The 26255-nt window shown below is 40.3% G+C and overlaps 1 protein-coding gene across 6 annotated transcripts; it reads right to left on the bottom strand.

Moving 5' to 3' along the window:
* tra2a (transformer 2 alpha homolog) lies at positions 1–26255 on the bottom strand. 6 transcript variants are annotated; one of them, XM_068003446.1, is made up of 10 exons: positions 26008–26254; positions 16511–16840; positions 16063–16196; positions 13803–13971; positions 10882–11031; positions 6717–6905; positions 6305–6420; positions 6101–6214; positions 840–913; positions 1–659 (listed from the first exon to the last, which is right to left on the bottom strand). In XM_068003446.1, the coding sequence occupies exons 2-10, from the start codon at positions 16529–16531 to the stop codon at positions 649–651; spliced, it is 978 nt and encodes a 325-aa protein (XP_067859547.1). In that variant the 5' UTR covers positions 16532–16840; positions 26008–26254; the 3' UTR covers positions 1–648. The 6 variants fall into 6 exon arrangements, with proteins under 6 accessions (XP_067859547.1, XP_067859530.1, XP_067859520.1 ...); XM_068003429.1 differs by lacking the exon at positions 16511–16840 and having other exon boundaries at positions 6107–6214; positions 26008–26255; XM_068003419.1 differs by lacking the exon at positions 16511–16840 and having other exon boundaries at positions 6101–6211; positions 26008–26255.

Genomic DNA, 26255 nt, shown 5'->3' with positions numbered 1-26255 from the left:
TAACTAAAAACAAAAATTTAATTCTTATAATCCTTTACAACTGTGAAGACACATTGTTACAGAGTTCCGTCACATCACATTTTCAATCTAGGGCAGAAATTCAATGTTCCACTATTACCTGGTCAGATCAGTAGGTTCCAAGACTTGCACGTCTGTTTTTAGAATCTTTCAGAAGGACATTACAACAGTCTACCCTTCTGCACATTTTCAATAGTTATTTTGTAAAATGCATATACTGATCTTTTCTACGTTTACATCAGGTTTATTTTAATAAAAAAAAGAATACATCTCAGAACTCTAGGACAGCTTCAAACAGCAAATACAACCCCATGACAAAGTCAAACACCATCACAAAACTAATGAATGTTGGCATTTGCGTGTTCAAAAACAACCTGTACTTGGTAATTAAAAGATTACCATTAAATTCCAGCCCTGTCCCTTCCTTACATCAGGTTATGAACTACATAAATCAGTTCAAGCAAGTAGCTTTTAGAATGGCCTTTCCAAAGCAGTTATATAGCCACAGAAACTATCATGCACAACTACCAAAATCTTAACCCTCCCCCCCCCCCCCCACCCCGCCAAAAAAGTCACTAACACGTTGATTAAAAATCTTGAGACAGTTGCCCAGCAAGCAGGAGAGTCTGGTCAATAACGACCTGCAAAACAAAAATGTAATTATGACATTAATTAATCCGATTACCACCATGTTTGAATTACTATAATCAACCTTATTAGCTACTGCACTGGACTGCCATACATTTTCATGATTAGCTTAGTTTAAGTTAAATTTGCTTAGGCATCTGTAATACAAATAATAATTCAGTTTTAGTACTTACGTGGCGAATAGGAACGAGATCTTGAGCGCGACCGGTATCCTCTGCTGTAGTACGGTGATGGCGATCGTCGCCTACTATAATGAAACAATATAAATTAGTTAAAGACTGCGCTACCTTAAAAAAAAAATCATTTTGGCAGTGGCCCACTGCAGTTCCTGGTCAACAGAACTATTGCATGGCCACATTACGTAAAGCAGCTCATTGTATAACTTTGAAGGCTTAGTTTACCCAATGACCGCAGCTGGAAATTAACACATGGATGCTGACTGTGAACAGTGTGTGATTCCCTTCATGGTAAAATAGTTTGCTGGCCATCATTGCACATACGAAGAATGGCCACTTCAGTGAGCAACCAGATCTTTTTTTAATCACCATACTGAGTATGAGTTGCTATCTCCAGGACACTGAGCTTTTTTGGAGGGAGGGAGGGGGGGGGGGGGGGTGGGCGGGGCGGGGCAGGGGGAGAAAGAGGAGGGAGGAAAGAAAGGAAGGTAAGAAATGCTTGATTTGGATTTTATACACCAAACCATAACTTGAAATCCAGAATATTTGAATTATAAAAACATATTCTTCCCAGCAAAGGAGAGGGATGATGCAGGGATTGAAGTTGAAGAGGAGTGAAATATTGGATGGGATAAACATAGGTGAGAGGAAGTATTAAGGGGATTAGCATCTTTGAAAGTGGATAAATCACCAGGGCTGGATGAAATGTATCCCAGGCTGTTAAAAGAAGCCAGGTAGGAAATAGCGGAGGCTTTAATAATCATTTTCCAAACTTCACTGGATACAGGTGTAGTGCTGGAGGATTGGAGGACTGCTAACATTGTACCGTTGTTTAAAGAGGGAGCGAAGGATAGACCAAGTAATTACAGGCCAGTCAGCCGAACCTCAATGGTGGGCAAATTACTGGAATCAATTCTGAAGGACAGGACCTAGAAAGGCTTGAACTAAACAAATCCGTGCTGACAGTCCTTGATAAGGGGAGGTCGTGTCTGACTAACGTGATTGAATTTTTCGAGAAAGTGACGAGGAGGATCGATGAGAGTAGCGCAATTGATGTGGACTTTAGCAATGCTTTTGACGAGGTCCCACATGGCAGGTTAGTCAAAAACATAAAGGCCCATGGGATCCAAGGGAATGTGGCAAATTGGATCCAAAATTAGCTCAGTGGCAGGAAACAAAGGGTAATGGTCAACGGGTGTTTTTGCGACTGGAAGGCTATTTCCAGTGGGGTGCCGTAGGGCTCGGTACTTGGTCCCTTACTTTTTGTGGTAGACATTAACGATTTGGACTTTAACATGGGGGCACGACTAAGAAATTTGCAGATGACACAAAGATAGGCCGTGTGGTTGATAGTGAGGAGGACTGCAGGAAGATACCAATGGATTGGTCAGATGTGCAGAAAAGTGGCAAATGGAGTTCAATTCGGAGAAATGTGAGGTAATGCATTTGGGGAGAGCAAACAAGGCAAGGGAATACACAATAAATGGGAGGATACTGACAGGTATGGAGGAAGTGAAGGATCTTGGAGTGCGTATCCACAGATCCCTGAAGGTAGCAGGACAGGTAGATAAGGTGGTTAAGGCATATGGAATGCTTTCCTTTATAAGCCGAGGCATAGAATATAAAAGCAGGGATGTTATGCTGGATCTGTATAAAACACTAGTTAGGCCACAGCTTGAGTACCGCGCAGAGTTCTGGTCACCACATTACAGGAAAGATGTAATTGCACTAGAGAGGGTCAAGAGGAGATTTACGAGGATGTTGCCAGGACTGGAGAATTTTAGCTATGATGGGGTTGTTTTCCTTGGAATAGAGGAGGCTGAGGGGTGATTTGATTGAGGTGTACAAAATTATGAGGGGCCTAGATAGAGTGGATCTGAAGGACCTATTTCCCTTAGCGGAGGGGTCAATAGCCAGGGGGCATGGATTTAAAGTGATTGGTAGAAGGATTAGAGCAGAAAGGAGGACATTTTTTTTCACCCAGAGGGTGGTGGGGGCCTGGAACTCACTGCCTGTGAGGGTGATAGAGGCAGAAACCCTCAACTCAGTTAAAAAATACCTGGATGTGCACCGGAAAAGCTGTGACCTGCAGGGCTACGGACAAAATGCGGGAAAGTGGGATTAGGCGGGGTGGCTCGTTTTTCAGCCGGTGCGGACGTGATGGGCCGAATGGCCTCCTTCTGTGCCATAAATTTTCTATGATTTCATTCTCTCATTTATGTGACACAGTGTGCTGTACCGAGCCAGAACACTAACATGACCCCAAATTACGTGAAGGGATGCATAGTCAATCACTTACTCTGCTAATTGTGAAGAAGGGAAAGGGCAAATAAGAAAAGTTGGTATTGAGCTGCTGTTGCACATCTAATATGGCCACCTACTCCACCTCTTGGCCACAGGAGAATCCATGAAAGTTCAAAACAGTACACAAAGTATGACAGTTGAATGCCGACAATCACTGAAATGACTTAAGTAACGATGCCCGCAAACAGTTTACGGCATATGGGACTCAAGTTATGGAACAGAAATTCCAGTGCAAACTGCGTATTACATACATCGACAATAGAATATTAAGTTTGGCAATACGTCAGAGAAGTTGTATAATCTTCAGAAGGAATGGCATTACCAATGGTAACAGTGCAATGTGTTTAAATCTGTTCAAGTTTCTAAGTACCCCCCCCCCCCCGCCCATGGAAAGGATTGTACATTAGAGGCTTTCTCGAGAACAGGAGCATTCACTTCACACCTACGGCTATTTCATATCCTGGTTGGACAGCAGAAATGACTCTGCCACAAAGTTGCTGCACAGTATACAAACCATTGCATATGGTAGGCCAACCAAATCTCAGACACAACTTAAGGCATGCTATAGTTTCAAATTAAATGTTACTGCTCATTAGAAACCAGGCTAAATTTATTTGCTAAAAAAAAAAATCACACTCAGTGCGTGGCCATCTTGTTAGATACATAATAGAAAGTATGATTCATCAAGTATTAAAAACAGGAACTTGACCTGAGTCTCTGCTTCGAAGTCCAAATGTTATCATTCTAGTAAATCTTTTCTGCACCCTCTCTCAGGCCTTCACATCCTTCCTAAAGTGCAGTGCCCAGAATTGTACACAATACTCCAGATGTAGCTTAACCAGTGTTTTATAAAGGTTGATCATAACCTCCTTGCTACTGTACTCCTTGCCTCTATTTATAAATCCCAGAATCCCGTATGCTTTTTAAACTGCTTTCGCAACCTGCCCTGCCACCTTCAAAGACCTGTGCACTTATACCACCAGGTGTCTCTGTTCCTGCACCCCCATTTAGAATTGTACCCTTTAGTTTATATTGCCTCTCCTCGTTCTTCCTACCGAAATGTATCACTTCGCACTTCTGCGTTAAATGTCCGGCCATTCCACCAGCCTGTCTATGTCCTCATGAAGTCTATCAGTATCCTCCTCACTGTTCACGACACTTCTAAGTTTTGTGTCATCTGCAAATTTTGAAATAGTGCCCTGCTCACCCGAGTTCAAGTCATTAATACATATCAAGAAAAGCAGTGGTCCTAGTACCTACCCCTGGGAAACACCACTGTATACCTCCCTCCAGTCCGAAAAACAACCGTTCACCACAACTCTGTTTCCAGTCTCAGCCAATTTCTTATCCAAGCTACCAACGCCACCCCACCACCCTGCATCGAAGGATAATTGGAAGATTATGGCCAGTACCTCCATAATTTCCAACCTTACTTCCCTCAGCAACCTAGGATGCATCCCATCCGGACCGGGTGACTTATCTACTTTAAAGTGCAGCTAGCCTTTCTAGTACCTCCTCTATCAATTTTTAGCCCAGTATCTCAACTACCTCCCCTTTTACTGTGACTTTGGCAGCATCTTCTTCCTTGGTAAAGACAGATGCAAAGTAGTCATTTAGTGCCTCGGCCATGTCCTCCTCCTCCATGAGGTGGTCTCCTTTTTGGTTCCTAATTGGCCCCAACCCTCTTCCTATTACCCATTTACTATATATATATGCCTACAGAAGGCTTTTGGATTCCCTTTGTGTTAGTTAGTTGCCAGTCTGTTCTCATACCCTCTCTTTGCCCCTCTTCCTTTTTCACTTCCCCTCAGATCAGATCTGATCATCACAGATCATCCATGATCTTATCAAACGGCGGAGCAGGCATGAGGGGCTGAATGGCCTACTCCTGTTCCTAAGTTCCCTCTGAACTTTCTATATTCAGCCTGGTTCTCACCTGTATTATCAACCTGACATCTGTCATACGCCCCCCTTTTCTGCTTCATCTTACTCTCTATCTCTTTCGTCATCTGGGGAGCTCTGGCTTTGGTTGCCCTACCTTTCCACCTCATGGGAATGTACCTAGACTGTACCCAAACCATTGCCTCTTTAAAGGCCGCCCACCGTTCGATTACAGTTTTGCCTGCCAATCTTTGATTCCAATTTACCCAGGCCAGATCCGTTCTCAACCCACTGAAATTGGCCCTCCTCCGACTAAGTATTTTTACTCTAGATAGAAACACCAGGCACGTGAGTACTAGATCAAATAGGTCTGACTCCATGATTTTGTACCTCACTAACCTTGCGAGCAAAGCGTAAAATTAATATTGCTAATTTCCACGAATGAAACTTCTGATCGCATATTTGAAGAGGCTTGAACGCATATAATAATTTGTCCAGGAAGGATTAGTAGACTGAGGTCTCAGGGACATATGATGGCCTATTAGAATTGATTGCAATGGGCGAGAAGCACTGAAAGGTTCCTTTGGCAGAGCTTGAAATTAACATTGTAGCGATTTCTAATATGGTGCTATTGTGGTTTCTTTTAAACTCAAAGACTGGAGTCCTTGAAAATGTCAGTGAACTTTTGACAAACTTAAAAAGGAACACTGAAAACTTTAGTAACTAGAACAAGGAGATCAGCAATAGCCAATACAAGAAATCTAACTATTCCAACCTACAATTTCTGCAGAAGCTCTGAATATCCTGAGGTCTACCATAACAAACAATGCTAGGAGCAAGGAATGTTCTCCAGCCTGAGAAAAAATTAATTAGTGCTCCAGCATGTGAACAGGGCTCGTATATAACATAGGAATTGGATGTCATGTATAGCACCAATGAATTGAAGCCTGGATTAAACCGTACGTGTAGAGGATGCTGAAGTTATTATCTTTAAGTTTTATGATTTCACCCTCCACAACGTAATCCAGACATGTTATGGACTTTAGCTGCCGGACCATTATAGAATGCTTTACCTATACCGATAATCGTAGTCCCGATCATCATATCGATCATATTTATCGTATCCTCGATCATAGTATGAATCTCGGCGACGGCCTCCACCACCACCACCACCTCCACCGCTGCTGCTAATAAATACGGAATAAAAGAAACCATATTAGTAAATACACCAAACTGGATGGAAGTCCGGAAGAAAGATGGAAGTTATTTATCCTTACTGAGTAGGTCGTCCCATATAGATCCCAGGAGTGGGAGTGTGGGGCCTCTTTGTAATAGAATAATCTACACGAATCCGCCTACCATCGAGTTCCATTCCGTTAGCGCGTTCCATCGCCTGCAGAATGAAAAAAATCTTTAAAACCAACCAAAATTGAGTTTTCATTTGCACTCATCAAATTCTATCCATTGAAAAATAGTGCTAAGTTCCCCAGTGGCTTACTGGATAAATATAACGTACTTAACCAACAAGCCATTCATATGTGGAATTAGCAAATAGAACTTGCTATGCAACGACATGTCAACATATAGACAGGGCCAAAAATTTGAGAGTTAACAGTATATAAATGAGTTCTAACAACTACAAACACAAATTTGATCTGAACTACTGTTATCTTATAGCCCTCAGGTTACCTCTTTAGCATCCTCTAGTCTTTCGAAGTAAACAAATGCAAATCCTCTCGACCGCCCTGTCCGTTGATCATAAACAACATTGACTCCCGCCAATGGTCCATAGCGAGAGAAAACTTCACGAAGGTCCCGCTCAGTGGTGTACAAACTAAGGCCAAAAACACCTAGGCAGGTATTTGGATCTGGATTAGCCTGCAAAAACAATGCAACTATTTTACAACAATTTATGGCATCTCATAGGACAAATGTTTACACTAACAATTAAATGGAGGATGTAGCCTTCAGAAATATGTAAACAGAACAGAAACAACTGCTTCTGAAGTCACAATAATGATTTTATAAGAATGAAAGTAAATAGCCTTTTTAGTGAGCCTGTAACCTACATAAACGAAGAGGTCACAGAACCAAAAACAAGAGCCCGAAGGAGGTAAGGGAGCTTTTTGCTTAAAAGTACTACAACCCACAATGCATCAACTATTTTCCATCTTTCAGAAAATATTCCATTTACAGGTTTTTGCCCCACAAAATCTGACATTTCAGCTCTCCAATTTTCCAACTGCTGCAATGACAATTATGGAAACCATCCAGCTGTGTCCCACAATCTTCACTGATTTCAATGAAAGCCAGTCTGCAGTCACAACAACCCCCATCCCCCTCATCCTTGAGAAAATGACCAGCCGAGTACTCAGCGGTAATCTGCCACAATTGATGTTTCATCCAGTCTGGCCAAAAGTACCAGCTCCCACTAACCTACTGAAGTCACGGATAAATGCAGACCATCTGCACCCTATATAATTAGCAGCCTCTCTCAAGGGAAACTTAAAATGTTGATTTTTTTTAAGGCTAAAAATAGCCTGTAAAATCTGCAACATTGCTATTTATTAATTTGTAGACATTGTACAATACATTTGGAAGTGAGTACTTTGAACAGGATATAGCCAACAGCCATTCCTTCTCCTTTAAACAATTACATCACCATCTGTGTAAATGCACCATGTGGGGGAGATAGTGAGCCACACAGATCAGAAAAGACTCAGGTTTAATGGCCAGTCTATACCAAGTTAGCTGATTTTACAGACTAGTAGCGGGGATGCTATAATTTGCTCCAGTATCTCGATTTTTGGGGGGAAAAGATTAGAATTCAAATTGTAATTGCTGGGAAACAGTAAGTGATCAGATTAACTGCTACATAACAGTTTCTATGCAGCAAGTGGGTGCCCTCAAATGATTCATATATCCAGCATCAGTGCATTTATTTCAATTAAATATCGGACAGCCGGATTCCAAAGATTTCCAGAGTTTTATTTTAAAAAGTGCTTTAGAAAAACTGTCACAAAACAACTTTTGGCAGGCATGCTAAAGCAATGTAGAGAGCCCCAGCATTTATTTAACTACAACGTCTTATCGGACCAACTTTTTGAAGTGCTGTGGTGATATTAAAAACTGTCTATAAGCACAAAAACACATTTTTTTGGATTATGTAAGTGCACCCAAGTATGCAATATTGTCAACTGTTGGCTTTGACCAACACATGCAACACAAACATGTGTACAATCAGCAGTCAGTTTGGAGACACAAAACAAGCAATGCAGCTATTACAAACCCCAAATTAAGAACGGTTAGTCTCTATGACACTAACCTACCATAATCTATCTTCATGAGAAGTGGCTACACAATGGGCACCTGGGCTGAAGTGTAACTTCACAATATGACAGGAGGTAAAGTTACAAAGAAATAATCTGCAGGATTTCACAGGTTACAGTATTTAGAGAGTGTGGAGGCAATAAAATGACAGAGCTTGTAACCTCAATGTGAAATTGTCATCTCAGCCTCAAGGTGCATCACTACTATCTAACCAACTATCAAGATTGTTTTATTCCTAATATACAAACATAACATTGCTTAGCAGTGTAACATTACTTGCAATGTTCGCTTTTTCCTTTTTGGTAGGAATGTTGTGGTTGCCATATATTCTACTGTATGCTGCAGGAAAATATAGCTTGTATAACTACAGAAAGTAGTGTACATATATATAGCCACTCACTTTTTGTATTCACTGGACATTGTTTTTGCATTAATAGCTCTGAAACAAGTCTCCTGTATTGAGTGGAAGAATTTAGCAGTGCTGGATGCTGGAAAATGCTCCAATGACAAATTTTAGTAAATTCCACCCCCCAGAAACCATATATTATCAGGTCTGACTACATACAAAGTTTCCTTTGACAAGAATCAGCATGGCCTTTCATTGTAAGTTACATAAAGTAAGTGTATTAGTATTTACTGCTTTTTAACCTCATTAAAGAATGAGAATGGCAAAATTAGTTTAATGGACATTTAACTTTCTATACATTGTCGACCAGCAATTAAAGACACTAGACATGTTCATCACATTCTTTGCGTAGAATCCCAAAGTAAACTTAATATGCAATCAGTCTACATTTCTGTCTGAAGCCTTCAACTGTAAAATCTTCAAGTGTTCGTCCATTACAGAACTCACATTTTTGACTTCTTCCCATGCCAACCCTTAAAGCACACATACATTCAACTCAACAAAAATTAACCTAGACCTTAAGTATAATGCTTTCACATTTTCTCTGTGGAGTTGTCTAAATGTCCCAATGACTGCTCGTCACATACCACTGTCTGTTTGGAACTACTGTTACAAATTAAAATTCTCCATCAAAGTTTCTTTCTTACTAGTTTCAAATGGTGTCAAAGTCCCTAGAGTATTGGCTTTGTATTCTCAGCATTGCTTAATCCATGCTTAATAAGGGACGTTACCACAATAGCCCCAGCATTTACCATAGGAAATGCCACATCCACACTTTTGTATGGGCAATCGTACCAGCACACAATGTTTGTACAGAAAATAGTGACTACCTGGGATAGTGTTTACTGAACAAGGTCATAGGGGGTTACTATCACAGAATCTTGCCCTATAACTTCAACTGTCTTTTTTTTCCCCCAACAAAAATGCACCATCGATTTGGATTTCAAATAAGCTGTTTGAACATAGCCCATCCCAAGTGCTGCCTGAATGACCCAATGAATGATTTTGTGACACCCTATCTACGAGGCCCAACTCCACAAATTCAAATTTTGCACTCAATGTCCAGATTACAGACTTGCCCACAGCATTTCTCTAAAACTGTAGCAGTACCCCGCAAGCAGATTTTTAAAAATGCATTGCACTAATTCCAGTTCTATCCTAATAAAAAATATTAGCCTTTCATTGCAGCACTACCAGTCATTTATGTGAGGTATAACACGTGTGTGTGTGAGAAAAAAGTGGAAGAAATGGGCTTCACATGTCTAAACTGAAAAGTAAATGAGCAATAATACAATTAGTGATTGAACTAAGTAAATGAGGAAGAATACAACATATAGCAACAAGATAGCTTGATTGGCATTTACCCACAATTAGTTGTGAGCAAGTCATTTACAAGTGATTAAAGGAAACAAAATTACATGAATCAGCTGCAGCTGATGTTACCAAATTTAACCAAGCAGAATTGTATGACAGGCAAGAGAAAAGGTAATTCCACATTGAAATGGAGAAGATGTGACATTATCTGTTTTAGTTCACATATTTTGCAGTAATGATGGGTTACAAATTTATTTCAAGGCCAGCCTTTCTTACAGTCTAGGAACATATGACAGGCATCGGCCATTCAGCCACTCAAGCCTGTTCCACCATTCAATTAGATCAAGGCTGCTCTGTCTAACCTTACAACAACCGGCTAAGAATAATTTTAAATTCCTGATAAACAGAAGACTTGAGTGTAGATTACAAGGACAGAGTCAAGTTGCCCAATTCCAAGTCAACAGTAAACTGGAAAGGTTTGTAAGAACATAAATTAAAGTAAATTAAATTGGCTAATTGTGCAGTGAGCCTTTCTTTCAGATCTCTAAGCTACAAGATGCTCCCATGATTAACACAGTGGCAAGGAGGAAAAGGACGACAATGGTACAGACACACAAAGCAGACAACTAGGTCAAGCTACAACTTGCTAGATAGTTATGCGTTTATGTATAATTTGTTAAGAGTAAGAATTGCAAGAGGTCCAATGTTTTATCAAACACGTTGCTGTAAAGAGATTAAATGCACAACACATCCATTAGATATCTGGAAACAATGAACTTGTTTTGAAAAAAGTTTTCAATTTACATTTTGAGATCCAAGTTTTCCTTCTTTTTTCCCATATGCTGCTCGCCTCCACGAATCATCCTTCATCTGAGACGACGGGGCAGTCCTGGCAGCGGACTTCTCCACGTCTACGATCAATGCTCCTCCGTGTTTCGCCGACACATGGCCCGTCTGTAGGACAAGATGGACAGAATGAATTTCTCCCCTCCCATAAAGGTGGAACGCTCCTCTATCAGGTGGCATAATGCCCATCAACTCTCACAAAACTCTTCACAACTGCAGCTGGAGGATTGTGAAGACAATGTCAACAGTAGCTATCAAGCCAGCAGTCCAAAAATACCCCAAAAAACCACAGCACAAGAATATTGAATAATATTACTGCATACAAAGAGTAACTTATTATTCAAGTATAGATTTTGCTACATTAATGCTGAAGTCTCCGAACTTTATACATCCTATCAAAATAATTAACAAAATTTGTATTTCTATAGATGTGCACAATTGTCTTGCTCTGGCAAATGACCACTCACTTGTGTGAATCAACACTAAAATAGTCACAAGAGCTGCGTGCAGCATTCCAAATAATTGACCTGGCTAGGAAATTGACTGAGCAGCAGGAGAGAGAGATAATGGGCAGATACTCAAGTTGGCAGGATGGGACTAGTGGAGTCCCACAGGGATCTGTGTTGGGGCCTCAACTATTCACTGTATTTATTAACATCTTAGATGACGGGATAGAAAGCCATATATCCAAGTTTGCCGATGATACATAGCTAGGTAGCAGTGTAGATGGAAGCATAAAATTAGAGAGATATTAATAGATTGAGTGAATGGGCAAAACTGTGGCAAATGGATTTCAATATAGACAAGTGTGAGGTCATCCATTTTGGACCTAAAAAGGATAGATCAGAGTGCTTTCTAAATGGTGAAAAGCTCAAAACAGTGGATGTCCAAAGAGACTTAGGGGTCCATCTTCAGAGATTAAAATGTCATGGACAAGTACAGAAAGTAATCAAAATGGCTAATTCTGGCCTATATATCTAGAGGACTGGAACACAAGGGGGTAAAAGTTATGCTACAGCTATACAAAGCCCTGGTTAGACCATACCTGGAGTACTGTGTTCAGTTCTGGGCAATGCACCTTAAGAAGGATATATTGGCCTTGGAGGGAGTGCAGCGTTTTGTTTTACTAGAATGATACCTGGACTCCAAGGGTTAAATTACGAGGAGAGGTTTTTTAAAATTTGTTCATGAGATGTGGGTGTCGCTGGCAATGCCAGCATTTATTGCATATCCCCGATTGCCCTCGAGAAGGTGGTGGTGAGCCGCCTTCTTGAACCGCTGCAGTCCGTGTGGTGAAGGTTCTCCCACGGTGCTGTTAGGTAGGGAGTTCCAGGAATTTGATCCAGCGACGATGAAGGAACGGCAATATATTTCCAAGTCGGGATGGTAACTCGGAAGGGAACATGCAGGTGGTGCTGTTCCCATGTGCCTGCTGCCCTTGTCCTTCCAGGTGGCAGAGGTCGCGGGTTCGGGAGGTGCTGTCGAAGAAGCCTCGGCAAGTTGCTGCAGTGCATCCAGTAGATGGTACACACTGCAGCCACAGTGCGCGGTGGTGAAGGGAGTGAATGTTTAGGTTGGTGGATGGGGTGCCAATCAAGCAAGCTGCTTTGTCTCAAACTAGGGTTGTATTCCCTGGAATTTATACGGTTAAGGGGTGATTTGATCGAAGTTTTCAAGACGTTATGGGGAATTGATAGGGTAGAGAGAAACTATTTCTGCTGGTTGGGGAGTCTAGGACTCAGGGACATAGCCTAAAAATTAGAGCCAGGACTTTCAGGAGTGAAGCTAGGAAACACTTTGAGTCTGCTCCGCCATTCAATATGATCATGGCTGATCCTCTATCTCAATACCATATTCCCGCTCTCTCCCCATACCCCTTGATGCCTTTAGTGTCTAGAAATCTATCTAGCTCCTTCTTTAATATATTCAGTTACTTGGCCTCCACAGTAGAGAATTCCACAGGTTCACCACCCTCTGAGTGAAGAAATTTCTCCTCATCTCAGTCCTAAATGTCCTACCCCATATCCTGAGACTGTGACCCCTCGTTCTAGATCCCCCAGCCAGGGGAAATATCTTCCCTGCATCCAGTCTGTCCAGGCCTGTCAGAATTTTATACTTTTCAATGAGATTCCCTCTCATTCTTCTAAACTCTAGTAAATACAGGCCTAGTCGACCCAATCTCTCCTCATACGACAGTTCTGCCATCCCAGGAATCAGTCTGATGAACCTTCGCTGCACTCCCTCTATGGCAAATATATCCTGTCTTAGGTAAGGAGACCAAAACTGCACACAATACTCCAGGTGTGGTCTCACCAAGGCCCTGTATAACTGCAGTAAGACATCCTTGCTCCTGTACTCAAAACCTCTTGCAATGAAGGCCAACATACCATTTGCCTTCCTAACTGCTTGCTGCACCTGCATGTTTGCTTTCAGTGACTGGTGTACAAGGACACCCAGGTCCCTTTGTACATCAACATTTCCCAATCTACCACCATTTAAATAATACTCTGCCGTTCTGTTTTTCCTTTCAAAGTGGATAACTTCACATTGATCCACATTATACTGCATCTGCTATGTATGTGCCCACTCACTCAACTTGTCTAAAATGCCTCGAAGCCTCTTTGCAACCTCCTCACAACTCACAATCCCATCTAGTTTTGTATCGTCAGCAAATTCGGCAATATTACATTTGGTTCTCTCATCCAAATATATAGTAACTAGCTTAATTAAAACATCTCAATGGGTGGCAGATAGTTCCAAGTATTCTTTCACTCCTCAAAGACGAGTCAATCCTATAAGCCGTATGCACTCATGAAGGAATACTTGTTATTCACCCCTCACCAGTTAGATTATACATGTATTTCAATGCAATAACCTACTCTACTGCCTGCATGACGCCTTCGGCTGGACATTGGAGAATGACTACGGCTTCTTCTCCGTGATCGATACTCGGGTGTGTAAGATCTGCTGCGGGATCGCCTTCTGTGCGAATGGGAACGTGATCTGGAGCGTGAATAGCGTCGGTGTGAATGTCTCCGAGAGTGAGATCTGGCAGTAAGATTTTTAAAAAGACTCCTGTTAGTATATTTTCATAAACATGCAGCACACAAGTTTAAAGTTTGTATGAACATTTTCTTTTATATTCCAACTTTCATTGATAAAGCCTATAAGCAAGTGCGCCATCAGCATTCGATTCTAGCAAGAAATAAAAGTAAACATGTAATTGGTCACGGATATCCAGCCTTTTGGAGTACTGGACTGGATTTGCACGTCACAACTGGTAAATGGATCACATAGGCCTAGATTAAGTCTAGTTTAGCTTCCCTGCATTCCACCACACTCATTTTTCTACGCATTTCTGAAGTTATCATTCTATGTAGGTGCAGTTGAAAAAAGTTACTGTGCAAGATCAGTATCTGTTGACAGTGAATAATGCATAAATTAAAATTTGCATTTTTGCATATATTTTTAATTTCTATAGTAGACTTTGAGATTTAACAATATTTACAAAAGTGTTTTAAGACAAAGTCAGCAAAATAAAATGAGATATTTTTCATTTTTTGTAGTGCATTTGAGATGTGTCAAGACTGAAGGAATTAAAGTAAGCAAAAACAAAATGATTTTATGCATTTAATATTGTATTTCTGCCCAATTCAGAGACAGCTGCTCTTCAGAAATGCCTCAGGTAAAGCTGCAGTAGATAGTGGCAAGCCTGTACATTGACTGATATCTTAGTAACTACCATCATCTCAGCATAAGCCTGCAATGGCCTGCCCGTCCCCTCCATTCACATCCAGGTAGAAAGAAATGACCTCAACCACCTTATGCAGATACTTAAATTTCATTGCAAATCAAAATAAAAAGTTACAGTGCTCAAAGACCTGCAAAAAGAAGCATGCAGCTCAGGAGCCAGATAAGCCACTCCATATTGAAGTTTCTGTGAGGACTGAAATAATTCAACAATTGGTCCTCTCTATTCCAACATGATTCAGACTCCCTCTGTATCCCCAACAGTGCAGTGACAGAAAAACTAACAGGTATTTAAAAACTGTATCATTCTATTTCTATCATGCTTGTGTTAATCATCAGATAGTATGCCTAGCAGCTAATAAAGGAGCAGAGCAACTTGTTTGGAATTAGGAACTGCAGGCCACAAGATGAAATGCCCTAACAGTATGGCTGATTGGCTAAGATCAGATACAAGTTATTCTTTCTTTACCTCTATCCATTGCTTTATGAAATAACTTGCATTATTGATACTTGCATCAAGAACTGTGCCCTTGCATTTTTCTTCCTGCAAACTACAAACAGCAAACTATACAAGTTGCCTTTTTTGCAACAATTACAGATATGACAGCTGTAACATCTGCTAAAACCTTTTTACTTACCAAGTTATTTCAATTGACCAATGTCAGATACATAGGTCATTTGCAATGATGACTCCAAGTCAATGAGAGGAACCCAGAGATTATAGATTCAATTTTTAATTTCATATAACATAACATAGCATGATCAAGCACAGTATAGTTCCCAGCATGGTCTTTTATAATTAAGCTTGGTAAAAATATGTTTAGCAATTATCTGGTGAAAAGACAGGGTTTATGAAGGAAGGTCAGCGCTAGGTGTTACATATTTCCCTCAATTACCACAAAAAATTAAAAAGATATAGAAAAATGAAATCAATGACTACTAGCTGATCACTGATTGTATTTTGCTTGAGGCTGAGGAATGGAGTAGCAATGTGAGGAAGGAAGCACAAGACTAGAGCATCAAGAACAGGCAAGGAGGAATATTGGGGAGGCTAAGGAAACACCATTTGGGATTAAGTGGGAAGAAGAATGCAGCTGTTAGCCAGGGAGACAACATATGACTTGACTATACTCGGGGGGAGTGGGGAAGAGAGGAGAGAAAGGAGAATATTTTTTGTATAAAAATGGAAAAGTAGAACTAAAAAATAGAAAAGTAGGATTAGCAGTAGAAAATTGTGTTGTCATGTGGATACCATTGACCAATCAGCAACATTATAGGCTTATAGTGTTACATACACAATGATGCGCAGTAAGGTACTCAAGCTCTTTCTTTTAAACAAAAAGGGTAGATTATATTAATCATACCTACCTGCTAAATAAATACACTTACCTAGACTTGGACCTTGATCGGGAGCGAGATTCTGAACGTTTCGAGGCCCTTGACGGACTGCGAGATGCAGAACGACTTTCTGATTTTACACGGCCAGCACTCCCACTTGGAGATTTTGATGGCGAGCGGGACTCCTGGTATGACAGAACAAAGTTATTTATTGTACCATACAAAATATGAAATTGTTAAACCTTAGTGAGCATCTACAATTCAGATACTGTCTCAGGTAGTAGCAGAGGGACAAAATGGTTAAGTATCCTTCACCAATGTCACTTTGGCCCCTGCTAAAGCACAGAAAACTTCAACCCACAGTAAGTACTGCACATTCCTAAAGAATACACATTCCCTACAAATATACCTAATCACCAACATTCTATGAAACTTTCTTAAATAATCATGCATTTTATGCTAAAACTTGAGCATACAGACACGTGAACATAAACCATACATTACTTAACCTAGGACACATTCAATCTTCCAGATTCTTTTAATTTTCCAGATTCTTTTAATTTTCCAGATTCTTTTAATTTTAGTTCACTCTTGCTTTCTACTTTTCTTCATTTCTTCATTTTCAGAGTTTTCATACTCCGTGTATTCTTCCCAATTCAAACAATTCATTAATGCCTTATAAAAGCAAGCTCTTCTATCTGACCAATCTTCTGTTCATTTCCCATTCAAATTTTATTTTCTGATCTGCAATACTTGTGATTAGCCTTCTGTTATCTTGATTATTCTTCCACATTCTTGGAAAATACTCTTCCATTTCTTCAATATTAACCTTAATGGAAAAAGAACATTCAGTAGGATGAAGCATGGGGTTACAATCTGCTGGATTTGTACTATAGCCTACCATCTTTCTAACTAAACACCAGCAGGTGTAATAATTCCATTACTTTTAATAAAAAAAAGTCCCTTCATAAAATGCCTGCAACAAATATGAACTCCTTTGGTTTTACTTAGTTTACTTTCAGTGATTAAAGTTTTAAAAATACTGATACAACAAAAAGTATCTGATTAAATTGAGAAACTGCCATGAATTTGTAATTCTTTCCCTCTTCACTCTACCAACAAAAAAAATGCTCTTGGAGGAAAAATTCGAAACTGCATAGTAATACTATGTGCCTGGTACAGAAAAATCAGGAAGTTATGATTTAAGACATTTGGGGAAAAAACATTTCCTGGTTTATCAATTTTCACTATCAACTAATTGTGCTGAATATATCTGTCCTGGAAATGCAGGGTTGCAGTTAATTTAGATTGTCTAAGAACAAGGTGATTATCCTTAATTATTAGCAAAGAAAGATGTTACAATAGGTGTTTAAAATAGTTACACCACTGTAACCCAACCTTAAGTTCAAGCTAATTTGTAATGCATTTGTGTCTCCTGGTCACGTGGCTGTACAGATCCAAAATCCAAACCTTGATTTTGCAACTTTGAGGCTGAACTAATTAAATTCCAGTTCCCATCACCATTTCCTCAAAACAGTAACTGGCAACAACTGAAATACTGTGACAGGAAAAAATGTATGTTCTGATCTACAACCCGTAAACTTTGTTTAAATGTACAGTACAACATAACACCAGGACTGCCAACTAATAGCACACCTTCAATATTCAAAAATAACTAATTTACTAGATGGAATTACAAAGTGCCAAGTACTTTAGTAGCACAGTGGTTAACGTAATTATTACCAAATAATGCACAGCTTCAAAGCAGTCAAGTGAGCTAGTCACTATAAAGGTAGAATAAAAGTGTGAGTGGAAGAACATTCCAACCCATACACTAAGCTTAATTTGTTTTGGTGAAAGTTGTGCTCAAGGAGTGTAACAGAATTCAAACCCCCCCCCCCCCCAACTTCTGCACCTTAAGTTAGTATCAGTGACTCCCAAGTACAGGTATAGTCAGGCTAGATGCAGGATAAAGCTCCTACTGCATTACACCAACTAATTATCCATAACCTCAGAAACCACACCAATGCAGCAGTGTTGACACTTCCATATTCTTCGGCCAATTTATGCTGTCAGGTCTCATCCACCATATACTGGACTGCATCGGGCAATAAGCTTCAATATAGGCCTTGTAAACTATGAGCAAGGCTACAGATTTACACAAAAACGGGACTGAATTATGGAAGGCGATCCCTAAAACTGAAAAAATCCGACAATCACATGCTATAAAAAAACATTTCATATTCATTTATCATAAATCAATGGGTCCAATTATAAACAAAAGAGTAGACTAGGATTGCTAAAATGCCGGTCAAAATCCTAGAATCCTATTTAAGAAACAGATTTTGACATATTCAATCAATCACCATAAAACAGTGGTCCCAGTTATGGAGATGGAAAGAAAAAGGAGACAAGAGGCTTTCACACCATTTGATGTAAACCCAAAAGTAGCACCTGGCACTATTTTAAACTCAAGTCAGCTGAACAGGTCAATTAATTTCTCTCAAAATGATTTAACTACTTTCCGTGCACATTATTCAAAATTGCAAATCTGTGCCCAAAATACTGTCAAAGCCATAACCTCTATTAATGTGAACTATTCAATTAGATGTCATGTCAACTTCTATTGGAAAACACCATGGAAACACACCACTCTGCACAATCTGGCCATCGGGTTCCCACAATTTATTCCACCTGCCATTTTCCCCACAACTGAAATTTCTAATGTCCAAAGGGTTTAACCAAAATTTAAAAAATTACATATTTCATGATTAGATTTATACATCAAATTGTCTTTTGCATGTTTTAATGCTTTCATTAAATTTTTTACTTGGACGGCCTCAGCTTTTACCAAAAGCTCGGGTTTGGACTTTATATTTTTCTCCACATTACAGTCTAAGTACGTGCATGCAGCTAATTTCCCAGGTCAATAGGTACTGTTCAGTTAGCTTTACTGGTAATTGTTCTTTAGCTTCCAGGAATGTGTTAATTAGTTTTTCTGCAAAAACAAGGACAGTTTAATAAGTTTTATTGAGGTAACATTTACTAACTAGGTGTAACTAGCAGGGTAGATAAGAGGGAACCAATGGATGTAGTATATTTGGATTTTCAAAAGGCATTCGATAAGGTGTCACATGAAATGATTGTTACACAAGATAAGGATTCATGGGGCTGGGAATAATATATCAGCATGGATAGAGGATTGGTTAACGGCAGAAAACAAGAGTAGGAATAAACGGGTAATTTTCAGGTTGGCAGGTTGTAACTAGTGGGGTGCCGCGAGCATCGGTGCTGGGGCCTCAGCTATTTACAATCTATATTAATGGTTTAGATGAAGGGACCGTGTGTAATGTATCCAAGTTTGCTGACGATACAAAGCTAAGTGGGAAAGTAAGCTGTGAGGAGGACACAGAGTCTGCAAAGGGATATAGACAGGTTAAGTGAGTGGGCAAGACGGTGGCAGATGGAGTATAATGTGGGGAAATGTGAGGTAATTCACTTTGTAGGAAGAATAGAAAAACAGAATGTTTTTTAAATGGTGAGAAACTATTAAATGTTGGTGTTCAGAGGGATTTTGGTGTCTTCGTACATGAAACACAAAGTTAACATACATGTACAGCAAGCAATTAGGAACGCAAATGGTACGTTGGCCTTTATTGCAAGGGGATTGGAGTGCAAGGGGATTGGAGTACAAGAGTAAGGCAGTCTTGCTGTAATTGTACAGGGCTTTGGTGAGACCACACCTGGAGTAGGTGTAGAGTTTTGTTCTCCTTAACTAAGGAAGGATATACTTGCCTTAGAGGCAGTGCAACAAAGGTTCACTGGATTGGTTCCTGGAATGAGAGGGTTGTCCTATGAGCAGAGAATGAGTAGAATGGGCCTATACTCTCTGGAGTTTAGAAGAATGAGCAGTGATCTCATTGAAACATAAGATTCTGAGAGGCTGTTTCCCCTGGCTGGAGAGTCTAGAACTAGGAGGCATAGTCTCAGGATAAGGGGTCGGTCAGTCATTTAGGATTGAGATGAGAAATTTCTTCATTCAGGATTGTGAATCTTTGGAATTCCCTACCTCAGAGGATTGTGAATGCTCAGTCATTGAGTATATTCAAGACTGAGGTCGATAGACTCTAAGGGAATCAAGGGATTGGGAGGGAAAGTGGAGTTGAGGTCGAAGATCAGCCATGATCTTATTGAATGGCGGAGCAGGCTTGAGGGGCCATATGGCCTACTCCTGCTCCTATTTCTTATATTGTCTCGCCTATGTCTTTGAGTTAGAAAAAGACAATGCCAATCACTTACACCCATGAGACTGAAATCAATTTCTAACATCAATGAGGCAAGGAGAGGGAAAGACACTGTTCCTTTCCTCATTCCATTCTGAATTTTTTTAAAAAAAGTTTGAAGGCAAACAAAGCCTCTGAGGAAAATGGATAGGAAGGGGGGCGGGTAGGAGGAAAATAGGGTGAAGTGTCCTCTGGCTTCTAAGAACCTACCCATGAAGGGAGAAAGTGGGAGTGGATGTAAGCTTACAGGTGAACGGCAGGGGAGCAAGGATACAGGGAGGGGGATGTCAGTAGGTTATTCCAAGGGAAAGAGACGGGATAATAATGTGAATGAGGGGGTGGTAAGGGGGATGGGTCGTGGGGAAGTAAATGGGTACGTAACACAATGGGAAAGTACGACTAATTGGGGCAGGGGACATGGGAGGTGCTGATGGCTACATTTCCTTCACAATCCCCACCGCAAATGCAGCCATCAATGGCTCCTTTCCCTGCCATATCACCAAACCACCCGTCACCTCAACAGAAAGAAATAGAAATTGAAGCAGAAGATAAGACTCGGGAGAAACAGCAACATGAAGTCATCAGAGACAGGTAAGAGAGTGACTATATTCTCTGTCTTAATGCATGAATTTTTATTATTCATTCTTGGGACGTGGGCGTCACTGACAATGTCAACATTTGTTACCCTGAGAAAGTGGTGGTGCGCCCTTTTCTGTTCTATAGAACTGAGTGGCCTGCTAGACCACTTCAGAGTAACCACATTGGTATGGGACTGGAGGCACATATAAACAGACTGGGTAAAGACAAATTTCATTCCCTAAGGACATTTGTGAACCAGTTGGGTTTTTACAACAATCCCAACGCTTGGTGGTTACTTACTGATACCAGCTTTTTATTTCCATATTTCTGACTTGAATTGAAATTCTCAAACTTCCAGTGGGATTTGAACTCACTTTCTCTGGATTATTAGTTCTGCATAATGTTGTGAGAAGTCAAAAAATACATACCAAATTGTCTCCAACCAATATCTCAATCAAATAGTTCACTCAATAGAGGTCATAGCTTTGACAATGTTTTGAGTGTAGGTTCACAATTCTCCCAAAAACTTTTATCTGAAGAACACACATTAGTTACTGTGTGTAAAATATAACATACATATATATATACACATTACGTTAACAATCCATCAAGGACACTGCAGCACTGGCAGCGATGTCCTTTAACGCTGAATTTTTTAGTAACTAAAATGTTTGCAATTGTAATTTAGGCTGGGAAGGCCCCAATGCATCAGTTGTTAGCTGGGGTAAATGATGCAGTACCTGAAGCACACCAATCAGGATGGTCTCACTTTTTATAAATGTTATTTTAATTGTCATTTTTGCAAAAGAACAAAATTTTACTCAAAATGTGGCTATACTATACCTGGGGATACTTGACACTTGTGCCCAAAATAGAAAACCCTCAACCTTTGTGCAATAAAATTCACCAAAATACACCTGTTCAAACATAGTCAACCCATCTAATTTATCCGCTTAAACCACTCAAATTATTATTTAGGTAGGTTTGCATCGGCTTCAACACAAAATATTAATGACCAAGACTGTAAACTAATATGCTAGTTGCACCATTTACTAATTGAACTGTATGGAGTACCCATTTACTGAGCAGAGACATAGTAGTGAACACTAGCATTTTATTTTATACCTAAAAATGTTTAGAATCAATTTACAATTATAAAAATCATACAGGATAACTTTTCCATCCTCTGTTTTCCCGTGGCTGATACTTTGTTTCAAAATTTTTATGTTCTATGAGAGGGGTCTTCTAACTTGATTATGCCCATTCTCCTTGATAATGCTATGCATATTGCTTGTACCAATTTTAATCCTGATCAGGCACATCTTAGATTGGTCGCCAAACTAATCCCAAAGACTAGCTTCTGAACAAATTAATGAGCCACTTCAACAGACATGTGGACTGCCCTCATAAACCAAGGTGCCTCTGGGTGCTGGTTAAGATTTGAAATGATGGCTCCCCATGAGAAGAGAAACAGTTAAATGGAAAATGACCTCCTGCAAGTTAGGCTCTCCCAGCCCCCATAAAAGTTATACATGCTTTTCTTTCTCCTTTACACAGTCAATGTTTTATTTAAGGACTCCCTTCCCCCAGGTCTATTAATTCCCCTCCCCCATCACTACTATTCTACTGAAGGCCTGGGGGGTGGAGGGAGGAGGGAGGGTCATGCTGAAGTACATTTCCACTAACCCTCATGTACCTCTTGCAAGTGGACATTTTTAACACACGAGTCTGGAATGTGAGGTTTGACAGACTGTACATCTGACCGACCATTACAGCCAAACTCAAACAAGAACACTGATTTTTCCCTTTCCTAATCGAGGAGTGGCAAAGAGCAATTGCAGCACTCCTCCGTTAGCTTTGCAGCACTCAAAACGTAAACACAACAGTACTTCTATCTCCACCCATCTACCCCCAAATTATGACAAAATGTTAACTATTTTGAAATCAATATATTTGAGTTCTGCCACTTCGCTCCCCTACAAGGTCCTACATTTTCAAATTTTCTGAGTTGGGTGAAAATATTCATTAGCAAAATCTCAAACAATCCAAAACCATTATACTAAAGAGAATAATCTTTGTTATTAAATACATTTGTTATTAAAACACACCATTGAGCCCAGTTTTAGTGATGTCCTCCAATGGAACTAGCAAATTACACAAGACATCAGCACCTTATGTGCAAAACTATACTGAAGTTAATTAATACCCTCTGCTGTTGCTTTCTTTTTGAACAAATTATGCTTATTGATAGAATGTCACTGAACAAATCAGTAATTAGAAGCTTTGATCAACCAAGATTAAGTACATTATGTTTCCTAATCATTCCTAATAGCATCAGTTTAAAACCAGGAAGAATTTCCCCACCCCCCAACCCCGGGAACGGGAGTTTGATGTACTGTTCCAACTCTGAACCCAATTTTCAGAAGGAGCCTGATAGGTCTCAAGACCAATTGTTCCCAGCTGGAAAATAAAAATGAAATAAACTTAAGCACATTGTTAGAACTTACAAATCGATTTCGTTTTAAAGGACAACGGTAAGATTGAAGACGTGGAACAAAGTTTGTGACCTTTCGATGGGCTGAACCTACTCCAATAAGTCAGTAAATATTTACCACTATAAAACAAAATGGAAACTTGGGAAGATAGTAATAGCCAAGACCACGTTAATTTTACCTCAATAAGAATGATTTCAGTAAAACAGATTCTCCATCAGAATGATCAATATTAGGGTACAGTTCAACAAGTAAATGCATCATGTAGTCCTGTGCTGACCATACAGATCAGAATGGTCCCAGGTTAAGTCTTTGATCTGTGTCAAGTTAGCTTATCTCATTTAAAATGTCAGTGGAAGCACAAAAAAATTCAGCCAGAATTCTGGTCATTGACCCCTGCTATAAAGTGCATGTATAAGGACATCATTGGCTTTGGCTCTGACGCCCCCACATTCATCATTTAGACCAGGAGCACTGAACTACTTTCCCCTCAAGGGCTGCAACCCTGAGCAATGACTTGCTTGAGGACCACTCAGATCTACAATAAAAACTCCCTTGGCTTACTTCCAAAAGACTTCAATGTTTTTGTTTTAATAAAATCTCACCCCCTTGGATCCCAATTCCAGCAACATCCCAGATGGAAACTGATGAGGGTGCAGTGCTATGCTAATTACTTAAAGCATTAGCCTATATTCATACAAGAATTTAGGTAAATCACAAGATGACTGTATGCACCAATGGAATTGTATCCCAGCATGAGCCACTACCTTCAGCAGAAATCGGCAAAATGGGTACTAAATGGCCTGCAGCAGTAAGTTTATCACAGCATGAGAAGGGGCAAGATAAAAATACCACAGGAAAAATTGCTAGTGAAAACATGCCAAATAAAATGACAGTTAAAAGAAGGAAAAGTACATACACTATCTGAAAAGGTCAAATAATATAGCTAAGACACACTTTATTAGAATGGACTTCCAACAGTCAATGTGCACCCCTAGTACATTGTAGGAATCTGGATGCATAATGCTTAAAGTATTTTTAAAAAATAATTAAGACTGACCACTAGGTGGGTTTAAAAAAACAATTTTCAACATTTTGTGTTTGATTACTTTTATCAGTTCATGCAGAGGTATTTTTCAGCATTGGGATAACAACTCAATTAATCTTCAATCAGATTACTTTATGCTGTAATGTCTACAGGACACACTGGAGTTTAAGATTGCCACAGGACAATGAAAAAGTTACCACGGTAGAACTACTGGTCTATTATCATCATCCATACTGGGCTTATATTTATTATACTGCAGCCCATCTCCACCCCAACAACTGCATAAAAAACGCTCCATGATTTCTTGGCATCCCTTACCATCCCACCGAGCTATGTGACATTTGCAGCTTTTAAAGCCATCAGTAACGTCCCATTAGGAATACTGGGAACAGGAGCAGAGACAAGACAGAATTTGATAAGATTTAATAGTTATCATGAAATGTATGGAATCAAAGACACTAACTTGTGTTGGACTACTCTAAAACTGAGTGTGACAACACATTTGAGATTGCGCCTCAACAAAGTCGTATTGCACAACGCTATTCAATACCAATCGTTCCTCAACTTAAACGATGACAAAACCTAACGTAATTAGAACTAAGTTGCCAAATGAGAAGAATTTTTTTTTAAATGAAAGGAATAACGAGTCAAAAGGGATAAACACTCCCACACCTTCAAGTCCATTTTACTCCGGAAATAACGAAGAAAGCATTTTCTGGGATTTTACCGTGCTAGTAATCATTTTAGCACTTGGCTGTCCCTCACATCGGAACAAATATTGGTACAACAATCCCGAATATACGCGCGCCTTCTTGCTGATTTCCGTCAACTTGCACCATATTCAATGGTCTAAAGTTAAATTTGAAAACGGTGACTGATTCGCTCCGAGGGTTGAAGATTTGGTAGTTGCCGGCTCGGCTGACTATCTGGGGGGGGGGGGGGGGGGGGAGGGAAGGGGACGCGAGGCCGCCAGGTGCTGGCACGCGGCCAGGCGGTTTGTGCGGCCCCTCCGGTCTCCACTTTTAGAACCGATTTGAACAGATGCTCAAGAGCCAGAGTCGGATTAGAACCGATCCGGAGGGAAAAGCAGATCTCGGAAAAAGTATAACCGAGACTAAACCGAACCCCAAACTAATGAGAAGCCCGGGGCGGGCGGAAAGAGAGAGAGAGAGAGAAGTCGGCAAAGACAAAGATCCCGAGTCCGGGGACTCGAGAGCTCGCCTGTGCCCGCAGGAGGCCACGAAGTGTAACCGAATTTACGATCGATTACATTTTACAATCACAAACATCAACCGGCTCCATTTTAAGTGGCCCAGTCGTGTGTAAAACTACTCCCCCCCCCCCCCTCTCTCCTCCCCTCTCTCCTCCTCCTCACCACCTGGATCCAAGGCCTGTGTCTAACGTGAAGCCTGCGGACTCGTTCGGCGACAATCACCCGCCGCACTCAGGAAGGCGCCACGTTAGGCCCGGGCCTCGCCGCCATGACGTTACTCCAGTCTCCATTTTGTTTTTTAATATATTATATATAAAATATCCTCCTCCCTCAACAGTCATTAATCCTCTTTTTTATTTCCAAACTGTTCACTCCACTCACCCTCCCCTCGTAGGCTGCCTCGTCGATGTCGCTCATCTTTGCTCGTAGAAATTGTGGAAGTAAAAAAAATATATATATATATAATCAAGATGGTATAAAGTCAACTTTTTTTTAATATATATATATATATTACTTGTTGTGACCGGTGGCTTGTGAGACGCGGCTGTGCTCAGACTGACTCTCGCGGAACCGCCAGCCGCCCACTCGCTCGCGCTCTCTCGGCTGCGATCTCCCGTCAAGATGGCGAC

Source organism: Heptranchias perlo, chromosome 2 (genome assembly GCF_035084215.1).
Source record: "Heptranchias perlo isolate sHepPer1 chromosome 2, sHepPer1.hap1, whole genome shotgun sequence".
Taxonomy (NCBI): domain Eukaryota; kingdom Metazoa; phylum Chordata; class Chondrichthyes; order Hexanchiformes; family Hexanchidae; genus Heptranchias; species Heptranchias perlo.
This window is presented reverse-complemented; position numbering and strand designations above follow the sequence as displayed.

What these genes read in the sequence shown, in the direction of transcription:
- tra2a (XM_068003410.1), bottom strand. Translation starts at nt 26,043, where the DNA reads ATGAGCGACATCGACGAGGCAGCCTACGAGGGGAGG. An exon ending in GACTAGAGGATGCTAAAGAG is followed by an intron (nt 6,421 to 6,716) that starts GTAACCTGAGGG and finishes TTCATTCTGCAG; the next exon opens with GCGATGGAACGCGCTAACGG. An exon ending in GACTACGATTATCGGTATAG is followed by an intron (nt 914 to 6,100) that starts GTAAAGCATTCT and finishes GTTTCATTATAG; the next exon opens with TAGGCGACGATCGCCATCAC.